We start from the raw sequence: 16675 nt of genomic DNA on the forward strand, positions 1-16675 counted from the left end.
ATCCCTATTAGCATGGGTGCAGATCTGATGACAAGTTTGGGGGGGGGACACAATCAGTTGTGATTTTTTTTTAATTGCACGCGTGCAAATCATGCCCACAGAGCGCTTGAGATTGCCAGCATATTTCACGATTTCATAGAGGCTCATCACCATCACCAAGTCATTCAAAAAGCACTACAAAGAGAATCATATGCTTACCTTTACTGTTTATTTCTCTTAAACAGCCAGTAGTACATGGAACCAGCCATCACCCTCCTTTTCACTGCTTCGCTGTTAGTTAATGCTACTTCTAGTTTCAGGGTCTCAGGCATGTTATGTCCACTCACGTTCTCATCTCTCGCCTCTCACGGATTCCCATTTCTCCTCATCATCTTCCCTTTCTCCCAGTATATAGGACTACTGTAAACATTTGTTCAGTTTCAGTCATTTATGCTATTTAGAATTGGGGGGGACAATTTGTGTTTTTCAGAATTTGGGGGAGATATGTCCCCCCCGTCCCCCCAGGGATCTGCACCCATGCCTATTAGCTTTTGCATTGCAGTAGCCATTCTTCTACACAGGGTCTACACAGTCACATAGTAGCAATACAAAACTACAAAACATAAATTCACACTACACAACACAAAATACTAAATAATACATCATAATGCACATCCGCTGTAAAAGAAACACTAAGAGTTGAAATAGTTTACATAACACTCTCACATATATATACACACACACACACACACACACACACAAAGGTAAGATAAATTGATAAATATCATCATTTAACATACAATAGAATAGAATGCCTGTGTGTGTGTGTGTGTGTGTGTGTGTGTGTGTGTGTGTGTGTGTGTGTCTATCAAATATATCCATCTATTCAGCTTTAGCTCAACAATTGTGTTTTGCTTTCAGCTTACAGCTCACCCTCTGTGACATTTGTATTGAAATTCTCACAACTGTACCTTCATAATGTACTCAAGGTTCACTTGAAGTAACATCTATATGATTACAGTATTATTAGCTACTACTGTTGTATTATTAAAAAGGCTAAGAGCCTACAGTTTTGCTAGCAGCTCCGTGAAGTAAAAAAGTAGTCTACCGACTGGCACTCCTCTGACATTAAGGGAGCCACAATGTACAGTTTATAAAGATAGAAAAGAAGATGAGGTGCCCTGATTAGCTCACCAGGTAGAGCGTGTAAAATTAAGGTTGAGTCCTTGCCGCAGCGGCTCAGGTCCAAATACAGCTCAGCGTCCTTTGCTGCATGTCCTCGCCTCTCTGTCCCCTTTCATATCTCTCTGTCATTAACAATTAAAGCATTAAAAAATGCCAAATATATCTACAAAAGACTGAAAAGAACAATATAAAAATTGATGATGCTCGTCAAAAATAATTCCACTTGACTGCAAACAACTCGGTCAGAGATTTGGGGTGTCACGCCAGTAACTGGCTAATGTAGCATCAAGCTGTTGGCCTCAAGTGCAACACACACCGCCGCCATACGTCATGCGTCAAAACGCCCACCTCCATTTTATTCTATGAACAAACCCGCAGCTCTGCTTCAGCCCACTGCTCTATTTCCAGTGCGGCCGGCGCTGCAAGAAAAGCCTTTTATGTACGTCTCGGCCGCCATAGTATCAACTCAGTTTGCTTAACGTTATTAAGTTTTTCAAATTTTTAATAAGACGATTTTGATAAGAACTCACCCGTGAAATCCAAGTTGTTGTTGCCTCAGAGTTTTTCCTCTTCTTCTTCCGTTACTAGCAGTTGGCAACCGTTGCACGCTGCTGCCAATGTCTGCTGGGGGGCGGCACTTGGCGGCCACAGCGCCGCGCGAGCAGCAGTGTGTGTTGCACTTCAAGCAGAGCTGAGGCACAGGTCTACCTCCTCACCCCTATTTTTTTCTTTTCAAAACTCAGAATTTATGCAGCTCCTACTGCTACGAAGGACTTTATACAACTTATTTCACATGTACAGTAGGACTAGACCTGAAAACAGACCCTGATGGTAACATGCATGCAATGACAATGCTAACATGCCAATGTTTAGCAAGTGCAATGTTCACCATATTCACCATCTTAATTTAGCGATGACCCGAGAGACGCATGCTAGCATTTTCTAGTGAGATGAAAAGTCAGAAGGATTTGCATGGCTGTTGAGATGTTCAACTCAAAACCAGAAATGTCAATCTTGAGATATTAAATTAGATACAAAGTACTGCTGAGGCCTTATGAGAATGTGATTAATTTTGGAGGTAGGCCTATCTGGTCATAAACCAAAGTACCAGACCAACTGTAATTTTGACTTGGTGATGCCACTAGATGAAAAGTTGTGGGACAACCAAGGTTTTTACTATAAATCTTCTGGGCAACATGGATATCTGTACCAAATGTCATGTCAATCCATCCAGTTGCTGTTGAGGTATTTCAGACTGTGGTACTGACTGATATTAGGTCTACTACTTGCACAGACTCCATGTGGTCTCATTCTCTATAATTAAGATGAAATGTTAATGGTAAAAACAGCCATGTCCCTTGTTTCCTGCTAATAACCAAATTTCCCTTGTGTAATGGTATTTTAACAGAGCACCTGTGGACACCACGGCTGCCTCTAGTTCCAAAGTCATCATCTGTGTCTGATATGCTGTTGACATGTGTTCCCATGTACAAAATCTAATGTGGGTAAAGTTCAGTTTTACTCTGTTAGCATACAGTTGCCCTGAAAATGACCCCTTGTTGCTTGATATTTACAGTTCAACGCATCATGGGAAGGCATGCTGTTTCCTCTTAGGGATCATCGAGATTGGCTGATGCCAGGAAATGTTCCCCACAAGTGTGTTTTCAGAACCAAACCTCTGATGGGAACCCAACTGGTGGGAACCTACACTACTATTTTAGAAACAACCCAGTGTGATAGTGAGGCTGAAGAAAAGCTCCTTTTCTAGAAGTGAAGGCCTCAATGAGATGGAAGGGCACTTTTTTTTTAATTTTCAATCACGAGAAAACACTGATAAATTAAAAAAAAAAAAAAAAGAAAGAAAGAAAAAGCAGAGCACATGTAGTGAAACGATTTTTCTCAATGCCACAAAGTTTAATATAATTGTATAATATAAGTAGCACTGCATAAAGACACAATCAAAAGCCTGGACATAATTCAAAATACCATCCAGATATCGAGTACTTCAGAAAGCCTTAGCTGTTTCTCACATGTTGCATTTTCAAGCACAGAAAGTTAAACAGACAAGAAAATATCATTTTTTTTCCTACTCTGATAAATTGTTTGAAGTAAACGGCATGGCTGCATTAATACAAGAAACAAGGTTGAAAAGACACACCAGGATCCCTCAGTAAAACACACAAAGCACTCAAAAGCTGCACAACCAGTATCATCTAATTTGAATGAATAAATAAATAAAACTTAAAAAACAAATGTGAATCTCTTTATGAAACATCCACGAAGAAAGAGCATAACAAACTCTTTCATTTAATGAGAAGCATTTTCACTTTGTTTGCACTAAAACTGGAAAATGCAAAATTAAAGGTAACACTTTAGAATACAGCCCACAAATTACAGTGTTCATTTTTTTTTCATACAGCATACCAAATAGTAAATTCTACTGTACACTTCAACATCTGTTTCAACTGTATTTTGTTTCCTATTTAACACTATTGATTGGGGTGACAGACAGCACTGTGTAATTATGCTGGAATAATTAATGCTTCATTTAACAGCGCTTATATCCACTAATTATTTTGGAATTGACTTGAAAAATGGTTATAGAAATTGCTTTATTTTACAACCTGCATATCTCAGACTTAAAAGGAGCTTTCTCTCACATTTTCAGTGCTTTAATTCGATGCAGCCCAGCATACTGCTACTGTAATGTAATGGCCATGACCTCAGCAGGAATTCCCCATGCATGTTTTTCCCTGTTCTGTTTTTGTGATAAAATCTTGACATGCCATTTGTTTTATTTATGAATTCTCAATTAACTTGAGCACAGTTTGTTTTAGGGTCAAAGTACATGTATTATATCCTCAATTTTCTATTGTGTGATATGATGGGACATAAAAGCTGATCTTGGTTCTCCTCTAACATCAATTTTTGATTGTCAGGTAGTTCTCACACTGTGGCCAAAAACTATATAAATGTTTCTCTGTATTTTATTATCATTTTAAAAACACAGACATATCTATTTCATAGCTACAGCTACAGAGGCACACCAACAACATAATAATGAATGGAGTTTTTATATTATAATTCCCCCCTCATTGTAACTCACTCCTTGTAAGCATGTTTTGTTAATATATTATAGTTTTAAAATAAATGGTGCCGAGACTCATTTTGTTGGAATATCGATCACCCTCCCCATTTTTCCTGCCTTGTTACTCAGTAATAAATTACTGTGCTCTGTAATTATTAAATCAGTTCTAATAAAATAAATATTTGCAGTGTAATTTATTTCTAACTCTCTTTCAAACACAAAGTTGTGTCCTATACTGTATGTGCCTCAGTGCAGGTATGCAGTAAAAATTATACTGATACTCCTTATATACTAAATAATTACACTGTATAATTTGCAGGCAGTAATGTAGTGTTACAAATTTAAACAATGCATCTCCTGCTGACAAAATCTTATTTTGTTCATGTGCTCTTTATATGGGTATTTTGAAGGAAACAACACTCTATTTTCCACATCTGTATCATCTGCCACAGAAATTCCATCAATTCACATGTGTCTCATGTGTCCACCATAATGTCATCAATCATCATCATCTCGCAGCACCTGGGTAACATTTCCATGCACACGTCCCATTTCAAAAAAACATCCTCAGTCCTGTGCAGGCATAAATGAGCATCACCATCTGTACAGTCAGTGCTGCAGTGAGCAAAGTCATTAGCTGCATATCCTCCGCTCTCTCGTAATATTCCTTGAATGTCACATCCGAGATCCTCGCTGACAGAGAAGATGAGAGTATTACACTGATTGGTTCCTTCTGTCTGGATGAAGTTAGTGGTAATCAGTCATCATCAGCTGTAGCAGACTCGCTCCCCTCCAAGACTCACTGTTGCAGGCTGAGAATCCACACTGAACTGAGCTCAGGATCCTTTTTCAGATAAAAGTCAATAATGGATGTGACATGTTCTTTAAAGTCCACAACTTCCAGAGATGTACATACAAAATGGTGTGATACTGTAGGTCCAAGTTAAAGGTCTCGTATTGTTTAAGTTTCATGATCTTGTTATATTGAGGTATAAAGCTGCTGCGTGGAGGCATGGCACATCACATACATATAGCATACAACATCAGAAGTCTTCATTTGATTGTTGTAATGGTTCGAAAGATGGCTACCAGAAAACGTGCAAAACAAGCGTCAAGCTGCATATGTCCAACAGCCGGGCTCAGTTATACAGCACAACACAATCTGAGGACTGTTAACACAGCATAACAGCCAAATACAATAGAGTGAGACTTTTACAGGCAGATGTGAATATCAGCTCCAGTGTCTGAATATTTACAAAATACAGGCTTTAATCACACAGTTCAATGACAATGGTAGTTTTTTGTTATCTACAGTGGCGACCTTTCGTCAGCAGTTAGTCTTTACATTCTTTTCAATATTAAGCCCAGCTCCAACAACTCAAAAAACACTCCACAGTCCACACACATGGCGTCTCCTGTCATTAACGTGAAGAAATAGGAGCAAGTTGTAGCCGTTCAACAAGGGGCCAGACTATAATGTGGAGGTACCATGGCTGTATTCTGCACCCCAGAAGTTGGTTTCACAAAGACATTACTTGTACTGTTAATCAAGCTGTAATTTTGTTCTAAGATTAGTCTATTGTGAATTAGAAGTTTGACATAAATAAAGACTGACTTATTTAAAACTTGTGAATGACCTGCCTTATCCTGAGGCCAACAGAACTAACAGTGTATTCACATTACGGTGGAAAAACAAGGGTCAACAGCAGTGCAATGGCTATTTACTACTCCAGAACTATGGATGTTGTACTAAATGGTGCAACCTTAGCTAAATTGCTAACGTTGCTAGCCTTAGATACCTACATTTTAGAGAATATATTTTTGTCTGGTCTTAGTCTCGCCACCAGACAATCAGAGATCTCCGCCTTCTGATAGTCTGGGGACACTCCTTTCTAAAGTGTGTTTAACACACCGGCGAAAACGGCCGGCAACAAAGCAACGCCTCTTGCATTTTTGAAAAGGACACGCTCTCCCGGAAATGTGCGCTCCCCCTTTTCTCGTCCGCAAGGAAACAAACACACAGAGAGCTTGAAAATGGATGCCGAGAGATTTAACTCCGTTTTATCAAACGTGTGCTCAGTCCACAAGATTGTGGAAATTAAGGACTTACAGTGACTTGAGCCATTTTGTACTGCTATACGTGTTTCTAGTCGGACTATGTTTACGAGCACGAGAGTTCAGCGAGCCACCGAAGGACCGCCCTGCGGATTTACTATTGGTTCTGCAACATAGGGAGTTTTTTTAAACTCTGAAATTGTATCCGCCCATCTAAACACAAAATCAGGGAGAAAGTCATCAGTCTTTAGTTAAGCAAAACGTCTAAACACTGACTTGTGAGTCTAGTCTTGTCTCAATATGAGGCTAATTTGCTATGACACATACAGTTATGCAAATTCAGAAACACAATTGATTTGTATTTCATACACCTTTCAGTTCAAACAATGGTTGACAGCGATTGGCTACGCCCACAAAAGGTCAGCCAATTTGTTACAACACACCACATACACAATACTTGCGAAGGCGTGTGCAAATGCAGTTTTTCCACAATAATGTGGATATGCCTTAAGAGCCAGGGACCGGTTGCATAAAACACCTTAAGTTTTCTCTTTAAGTATAACACTTAATGCTTAATTTCTCCTTAGCTGAGGGACTTATACAGTTGCACAGAATCCCTTAATTAAGGAAAAACGTTAACTCATTTACTGTGTTCAAAGAAATCTTACAGTGGTAAAAGTTTCCATGGAGATTGTTTGTTTGCTTGGACTCATGCTTGTGATGCCTGTTATCATCTCAAAAAATGGCAGAAGGAAAGAAGACAAGAAAACCATATTGGTCAGAGGAGGAAAAGATTATAGTTCTGGAGGAATACAATCACAGAAAGCAAAACCTACAAAGTAAATTTGATCCCCAAATACCAGAAAACAGAAAACGATTGTTGGAATAAACTACAGCTGAAGTGTAAAATCAAAAGTGTATCATTGGGTTCTCCTGGTCGCAGAACACCCCTCTCAGGGTGTGTTAGTTTTTTTTTTTTTCATCTATCACCAGAAGTTTGGTCATGTTGCACTTAAGACATACAGAGGTCCCTAACGCCTTTGTGCAATGGTCTAAAGATAAAGAAGTATAAGACAAAGACAAGGATAAAATACTGAAGTGAACTGAATACTGAAGTGAACATTTTAAGCAAACATTAAGAAGAAGATTTATTTTGAGGAAACTTTAACAAGGACTGTAAGGAAAATCTTAAGGTGTTTTGTGCAACTGGCCACAGGTTTCCATGGTAGCAATCAGTGACACCTGACCAATGGCAACCACTGTCAAAAAAACAAATACATGGCTCATGATCTGTATTCTGCTAACAATGCTGTGGAGTGAGCAATGACAAGGGGGCAGAGTTTTTTGAGACCACAGTAATCTATCGGAAATGTACTTAGTGAAGACATCATCAGTCATTTATGTTTGCCCAAGGAAACCATCCTGGGCCTGAAGGATGAGTCAGCAAAAGTATTAAGCAGTTCCCTTGCTACACTATTGTGCAGTGTGATCAGATTTCAGGCCACTCGAATTTTCTGTATTACAAACTGACTTAATTACCCAGTAAAATGTCCTTGCCTCTGCTGAATTTCTCCGTTAGGGCAAAAATGTTCTGCTGAAGTGAGGGGAGCAGAGCAGATGGATGTGGTGGCTCAGTCAGTCATATTTTTTAGTTTGAAAAAAGTTTTAATTTACCCAGAGTTTTTGGCAATTTAGTCATCTTTCAAATAGTCAGACAGCTTTGTGCAATGGATTAATTTAGAAATCTATCTGAGGTCTAACCATTAGTAAGAGTCCATCTTTGTGAAACCGGTTTCCAGGGTCCCGCTCACACACCCTCCAACTCTGAAATGGATAGCAGTATTCAGCTGTATGGTCTTCACCACATGTTAATCGCCTGAATTCATTACATGTACATTTACGACTATTTTGGAGTTACCAGGAGCTGCATTTCTTCTCTTTCCATAGAGACTTGCTGCCTCCAGCCCCTACATCAGGTTAACCAAACTGAACGCACATCCCACCAACCACCAACGACACATTCAAACAACAGTTTTACTTCAGCAGGTGATAATGCTGTGACTAAATACAATGCAATAATGATCTTGAAAAAGGTCTACCAATTTGAATACTTCTGAGGTCTGTAAGTAAAATGACCTCTGATCTTTAATGCGTTGTCTTGTAAATATACTCTGATGTGACATACTGTCTACAGTCAAAATGAGTTTCACTTTAGAGAGGATCATCTTCCTGAGTTTCAGACTCCACAGGTTTTTATGATGAAAGAGGGAGACAGAGACTGATCAAAGAGGGAGTAATGATGCCCTGCAGACACAGTGGCTTTATCTCCTCTGGTCCTTAATGAACAGCGCTTATGTGGAACAGTGCAGCTGTAGCAATATCCAAGCAACCATACTTACCTACATCAAAAAAAACCCACGTACCCACTCATGTCTGATGGCTCTGTCACTTTGACTTTACATTGAGTTTCAGTGTGACAGTAGCCGTAATTCATTTTCATGTCACCATCCACACCACAATCAGACGTTGGTGCAGTTAGTCGAGGGTGGAGTGTCCGCTTTGCTGCGGATGTCCTTGATGTCGTTGAGCGGGGAGTCACTGGTGCCGATCTGGCATTTGAACACCTGCTTGTAAGCTTTTCTGAAGTTCTCCGACAGGAAGGCGTAGATGACCGGGTTGACAGATGAGTTGCTGTACGCCAGGCAGTGAGCAGCCACCCGTAACACGAAGGAGGCCTGGTTCAGCGGGAAGGTCCCAAATTCCACCCACAGGTGTACAACGTGATGAGGGAGCCAAGAGAGGCAGAACACCACTACCACCACCAGGACCGTCTGAGCTGTCTGGGAGCCACAGAGAGGGGACAGAGAACAGAGAGGAATAGGAGAGAGATTTAGTCAGTGTCCTCAGGTAAAACTGTTAATGCTGTACTCAAACACATTCTCAGTCCTTACTTGTCAAATAGCAACAATTGTTTTTTGTGCCAAATTATGACACTCTAGGGAGCAGATTTGCATTTCCTAAAATGGCGAAGGCATGACCTACCCTATTCTGACATAATCTGCCTCTCATTGGTTTACCCTGACATTCTAACCCTAACCAGTCCCACTTCTCTTGCCTAAACCTAACTAACCCAACCAACAAAATCAATAGATACTCTCCCTCCAAGATGCACCACAGAGCGCCACAGGAAGTCATTCCTGCCTGAGGCCATCAAACTTTTCAACTTCTCCCTCGAGTGTCAGACAGTCTGAGTCAATGGACTGGCGCATGGACTTAATTCACCCATCAGCAGTAAAAATGCCATAATTTAATTTATCATATTCTCAACTGTGCAATAATGACTTAGCATTACAGTAATTCTGTACAGCACTGTCTTAACTGTAGTAATTGGTGCAATAATTCAACTGCCCCAATACAGAAGTTATTTAACTGTGAAATATCCAGTATCCTCATTTATTCGTACTTACACTACTCTTGAATGCATGATGCACACACGTACAGACACACATATTTATACTTTTTACATTGTAGCATAATACACACATTTTTGCATTTCTTAAAAACGTACCTTCTAGTTTTAAACATTGTGGCATAATGCACACATTTTTATATTTACATACTTCATGTTTTCATACCTCTTAATCCTATTGTCTTATAATTCGTTTTGCTATAAATGAGGATGACTGTAATGTATCAAAATTTCCCCTCAGGTATCAATAAAGTATTTCTGATTTCTGATCATCACTTCTGATATTCATATATCGCTGATTCCACGGCTTTGATTTAGAGAGTGGCTTTATTAACACTACAAGTTTCAGGAAGCAAGACATTGGCACCAGTGTGTTCAAAGATATGTTCATCATCTGATTATTGACATATATATATATATAAAATGTTTATTCCTCTTTATGTCAGTGATGAACACATCTATGAACCTGGTGCCAATGTCTTGCTTCCAGAAACTTGTAGTGACAAATAGAGTTCTTTATTTTAATCTTGTCTGTAACTTTACTTCCCAGTAGGTTGCAGTGCCACACAGCCACAATGTTTACTCTAAATGTGCATTTTATTCTCATCATGTTTACAAAATGATTAAGACTGCATAACAGTGCAGAATGAAATTTTTATTCCATTCATTTGTAATGAATAAAAAGCCATGTAATATCGAAGTGTCAGTCTGGTGTATTGTTATTAGTAGAAAAAAAATTGTAATACATATTTGTGTGATCCTTGGTAATAATAATATTTAGTCATATTGCTCAGCTTTGTGACTGTAATCGTAGTTTCTTGAGCTGAAAATGAGCCATGGACTGAATGAGTCTTGCACAGGATTTTTGCTCATTCTCAGCATGTTTATTTGTATAAAATGTAATGTGTGCCTAAACTAGATTATTTTTGATCTGTCTGGTCATCATCATACATATTCATATAACCTCAACTTGCACTGTTCACTTGTATCTGGAGGATCAACTGTGTTTGAGTACTCTCGAGTTCATTGCTGAACCGTAAAATATTCGTGAAGATTTGTCGCTTTGACTCCTAAATTTATTCTGTATTTTCATATACAGCAAAAAAAAAAATCCATGGAGTTTACTGAAGGAAGCCGATGCATCTACAGACCCATCAGGGTATGTGAGAGGGTTTTAGACTGTAAACATTTTCAGATGGAGTTAAACCTCTGACAAACAAACTAACAGGCGACATTATTCGCAGGTCTACACCAATATAAAATAACTGGTAAAGTCTCGTACACTGTGTCTTCAAACATAAAAACACCTGATCATTTATGTGTTTGTTTAGATTGCCCTGGTGACTGAACTTTTGAGGCTTCAGCAGAAAAACCAGCTCCAACTGAGCTGCTGGTGGAGGAGACCAGAACCACACTGAGAGTGCAGTGAGTTACTGACACACACACACACACACTGTCCAGCCCTGCTTTATCTCTGCTCATATCTCTCCAATCTGAAATGAGGAAGATAGGAACAGTAACAGCCCTGTCACCACAAGAAAATTATACGCCTCTGCAAACACCAAATAAGTTACATTTGCACATTTCACACACATCATATTAATGTTTCTAAAGAGACATAGTGTATGAGCAGACTTTGTCATCAGGAGGCAAAACGGACAGTAGATGGCGTGTCACCTAGGGGGAGACATTTTAGAGTCATTGCAGTGTTTCCATCGGCTTCCACTTTTAAGCTCATAACGTGGGTGTTTTGAAGCAACTAGTCGGGTTGACGCTGTGTTTTCTGTGTGTCTGAAGGTTCTGAGAGTTTGAACTGGAGGATCTTGATGAGAACACAATCCTGAGACTCAACAGTAGATTGAGTCAACTCTCCTACATGACACTGGCTTTATTCTGTAACTCTTCATATCTCTCTCCCTGTTTCAGGTGTGGAAAGTGAACACCAGCAGAAGGCTGCTCAGCTGTGCAGAGGTCCCTCCTCAGTTTCAGTGAGTCATATTTTACACACATTTACTCTCAGTTAGAGCACAGTGGTAGTGATGTCTCTTTTTCAAACTTTGAATGACTGTGTCCTACAGACACTACAGGATCATCAGCCAGGCTCGGAAGTACGCCAGGAGCCTGACAGAGCAGCACCAGGAGGCCCCCAGCCTCAAACTGCTTGGCCCACAGGAGGTGGTGATGGAGGTGGTTCCAAAAGGTCTTGCTGGGCTTCTGGTTACCTCCTAAAAACACCTCCCTCAACATGCCCTCCCAGCGGCTCAGCAAAATGGCTGTTGGGGTCACAAAAGCTGTTGAGGACTGTGTCCCTGCTGCTCTGTCCACTTTGCTCATTAATGTCACCTTCTCCCGCTCCACCACAGGCAACATGGTCCTGTCTATCCTGGAGAAGGTTAGACAGGGTTACACTCAGGACATCCTGGTGAAGAAGCTCAACTGCTTTGAGCATAAGTGCAAAACACCATCACTGATGTTGCAGCAGGAGAGATCTGTGCGCTGTTTCAGCCTCAGGTTCACACAGAAGTGCCTGTAAATATGAACATTATCAAGACTGCATCCAGCCAGCAGACGAGGTGGATGGTGCAGAGGCGGAAACCACCTCTGCTGAAAGTGTGAATGAGGAGCCTGCTCTGGAGGAGGACACTGAACAGATCAGAGAACAAGACTCTGCTGTTATAACTCTTCCTAGGGATGATTATTAATGTCGACCTGTGTCTGAAGCATCAGGACCATTCACACTGTGGTTCACTGTTACTTGTGCTGTGATTCTCCTCCTTTGCTTTTATAGAGGTCAAAAAGAAAAACGTGAGTGGATTCAGCTGCTTCTTCAGTTGGCTGCAAAAAAACATCTGCTGCACTGTCTTGCCTGATGACACAGAGACAATCAAAATTCTCTCTGTGAAATATAATTTTATTGTTGTAGTTGTTGTTGTATTCATTTGTCGAAAAGTAATAAACAGTATTAACATTAACTCTTAACACAGGAGGTCTGTGTTGCATTCTGCATATTGTACATATAATACTGTGTGTGTTTAGTTTTAAAGGCTCTCTAAGTCTTCCTAAGCTTGAAAAGTTTTTGTCACATACAGCAAACATCTCCTCACGATCCGCTAGCTACATGTCCTCTGAATATGCTGTGAAAGAGTCCAGTCTCTGTAGGCAGCCCAGACTCCGCAAATGGCAACAAAAACACTTCACTTCTGTTTACGTTCAACAAAACACAACGGAGTTAGCTCGCCTTTTAGCCTCATTGTAGCCTGTAGCTCTAACTGCCTCTTTGGGCACCGCGCTCACTTGTGCGTGCTTGCACGAGACCGTGAGACATGGGCACTGCGTTCATGTGTGTGTGCTTGCTTTCTCGCTGGTCTCGCGCTGGCTGGTTGGTGCAACCTGGACCACAGTGTTTTTGTTGCCATTTGCGGACCGGACGTTTTCACAGCATATTCAGAGGACATGTAGCTAGCGGATTGTGAGAAGATGTTTGCTGTATGTGACAAAAACTTTTCAAGCTTAGGAAGACTTAGAGAGCCTTTAAGAAAAGTGCATCTGAAGGTATATTAAAAAAATAATTACTTTTAAATTAGTTGACAGAAACACCCAAGGAATGTAACAGAAAAGACTTGAGCAACAAACAAACCATTACAATACACACAACAGCCAACTTGCTTTTGTTATTATTCTGCTGCTGCTCTATAACTCTTTATCCTTACACCATCCTGTGCTAAAAAAACTTCTCCGTATATCACCTATGGATGACAAACTTACCTTGTTACACCTGTAGTGAATAATTATTTAATTATTTTTTAAGAATGATTTTGGCTTTACTTTTCGAAGGAGATAAATACACAGTTGTTACATAAGATACTGAAATGAACCTGAATACAGAACATCATCTTCTGTACACTGAGTTACTGGTATATATGATTATGATGATATTATAAAGCCTGGTGTATGCAGGTATGTTAGCATGGTCATTTTTTGTCATTACATAAGGGCGAAATTGGGCAAAATCCTCCAAAGTGTTTCCCAATAAAGCTGCATAATGTCTTGTTGTTGTTGTTTTTGTTATTGTTTTAACAACACTGGTATAATCCTGTACTCATGACAAAGGTGTAAGCAAAACTTGCCTATTTAAACATTGCAGAGCAACAATAGCATTTATATGGAGCCGTGGTTCTGTCAGTCTGACAAACTCAGGTCCTATTTTCTCTCCTTTTGCCATGTTTACCAACTCCTGAGAAAATATCTGGCTCTTCAGCTACTAAATGATCCACCATGTTCATCAGCTAGTGACTAACGTTGTCCATCTGCCATTTGGTACTGGGCGGGTATTTGGTTTCAGTTTTTACTCACTGAAAATGTCTGCTTGCTACGGCTGAAAAGAAAGTTAATAATAAGTCAGGCCGAAAAGAATTAGAAATAATTCTCTTTAGGTTTGTAACTATGAGTGACTCCTTTCACATTGCACATAGTCACTTGATCCAATGTTGATATACAAATATTGATTAGTGCAGCTTGACTGATATTACACTGAATATTAGCTGTACTGAAGTTCCTTCTTAAACCAGTACACTGTACAGTGGACCCAGGTGCATTAAACCCATAATTTAATTTTATAAAACTTCACAACACCACATAAATCACATTATCCTATTGACATTTCAATCAGTAAGTCTAGCTGCAGTCCTGTAGATGTTTAGATCATCCTCATATCATAATTATTCACTTGTACAATGAATATAAAGATGGACGACAGGACGGCTCCCCAAAAGTGAGGCCAAAACGTCTTGATAGCCCCCTGGTGGCTGGCTGCAGTATTGGTCATAAAAATGTTATTGGATGGGACACAAGCCAAACTAAATAATTAAAGCACATGTCAAATATTTTTTCCATTGATGGTTTCTGTCATTTTAGGTAGTTCCTATCATGCTGATGTATGTTTGTCTTTCTGATAAGTTCAGTTTTAATTAGTTCTTTGATGCTACTGTATAGGTAGGCGGTGTAGCCACATGATTGTCAGCTGAACTGTCAATCAGACGACTGCTGTCTGCTGGTATGGAGGGGTATGTCCTGTCCCGCAGGCGCAGAAAGTATGAGCGTAGGGGGTTCTCGTCACCGCTAGCTCTCTAATGGCGGTTTGGTGTGTCTGGGCCTTTAGACTTACAAGGATTCTGTAGATCTGTATTGAAGCTTCTTATCTATAATGCTCTTTGGGCCTTGGGCCTTTATATGTTTAACAATGACAAGAATTTAAAAAAAAAAAGCACCACCTGGAAAACAACTGCCTATGTAAGATGTCAGTAGTGACTGGACAGTGGCCGAATAGGATGCCTCACCACCAGACAGACTGAGATCCATATTCATACACAGCAGTACACATATTGTCTCTTGCAGTTTTGATACAAAAATAAGATGCAATTTAACACAGTGTTCTGATAGGATGACCAGATGTGCTGCATATAAATTTTGCTAACTTAACGTGACAATTATGGCAAACCAATTTTATGAAATGTCTGAGAAGAAAGAGGTGGATGTTATTATTTCAGGCAAGATTATCAGTAAAGCCAAAGGCTACAGCTGGAAAGTGTCACCATCAAAAAACTAATTACATGCTGTCTGATCTGCTGAGCCCCTCCACTGCATGTCTAAGTAGATTTACTCCTGAACTAATTAGTTCCCATTGATTGAAAATAAAATAAAAAATAATGCTGCTTCCTCTGTACTTTAGTTCAATGAAAGTTAGAAATCATAAAACGAACATTTAATCACATGTCAGATCTAGTCAATTGAGCATGTAATCAGAAATTACACTGATGGAAAGTGACATGTTAAGGTGAAAAGCTACAGGAAGAGTGAGACAGAAAGAATAACACGGGCTTTTGATGACCAATGTTGAACTGATGCTGCCCTATTGAAGCCACCAGATTCTCCGACCAATTGAATCTTATGTTTCCACAGTCCCACTACATTTCTCCTTCAGCAGCACAGAAAAGATCATTCCTTTCACACAGTGACAATGTTCCATACTTGTTCCAGCACTTTACCAAAGTGACAGTGAGGTGAAATATTCCATGATGTAATCTTTTATGAGGGACGTTATTATATAAATAGAGGTTTCAAATGTCTTGTGTGTCATTTTACACATCAGGATTACATGCTGCACTCAGAAAGTTACATTTCTACAGCTTTGAATAAAACTTGTCGACAAAACATGGGCTTGTAATGACGGAGACGAAGGGTTAAAGATGTTTGATCTGTTTTTGTATCAAACAGGATAAAAACATGTCAGAAAATGTAAAATATCAAAGTCTCCAAATAATACACAAAAGTGTGTTCTGCTTTAGATTGGTTCAGTCTCACTGCACTCATCAGCATCATTTGTATATTTGTATCGTTTATAAATTAGGGCTGCCACGATTAGTCGACTAATCGATGACTAATCGACTATTAAAATAATCGGTGACTATTTTAGTAGTCGACTAATCGGTTTGAGTCATTTTTCATAGAAAAGTACTATAAAAGTACCCCAAAATACTCTTACTGCAGCTTCTTGCGTTCAGATACTGGCAGCTTTACACACTCTCCCGTGACAGTGAACTAAAACCGAAGTATGGTTGTCAACTCTCAGTTTTCCGGTCACACTCAATTTATGCAAGTCCAAGACTGCTGAGGCAATTTTCCTTCCTCGACAAAATTGAGCATAACTGTGGAGCATTATTTGGCCCCTTTCCTGACAAGCATAAGATGGTTGGGGGGGGGGCGTATCAGATGGCACGTTGAAATGTTTTTTTAATAATAAAACTAGTCCATACCCATTGAGTGCACAGTTGCCCATGTACAGTTTCACATGGTGTGTGTTTGGGATACAGGTCATAGGAAATTGCAGATTAAATAGTCAA

At 39.7% G+C, this 16675-nt stretch overlaps 1 protein-coding gene across 1 annotated transcript in view; it reads right to left on the bottom strand.

Annotated features, from left to right (window-relative positions):
• Positions 1 to 3112: 3112 nt before the first annotated feature.
• Positions 3113 to 16675, bottom strand: part of LOC126392406 (galanin receptor type 1-like) — a 23465-nt gene continuing 9902 nt past the window's right edge. Inside the window, exon 3 of the mRNA XM_050047786.1 lies at positions 3113 to 9147. Within this exon, the coding sequence (XP_049903743.1) occupies positions 8827 to 9147 (321 nt within the window). The 3' untranslated portion in view covers positions 3113 to 8826. The remainder of the gene's footprint in view (positions 9148 to 16675) is intronic.

This window comes from Epinephelus moara, chromosome 6 (assembly GCF_006386435.1).
Source record: "Epinephelus moara isolate mb chromosome 6, YSFRI_EMoa_1.0, whole genome shotgun sequence".
NCBI classification, from domain to species: Eukaryota; Metazoa; Chordata; class Actinopteri; order Perciformes; family Serranidae; genus Epinephelus; species Epinephelus moara.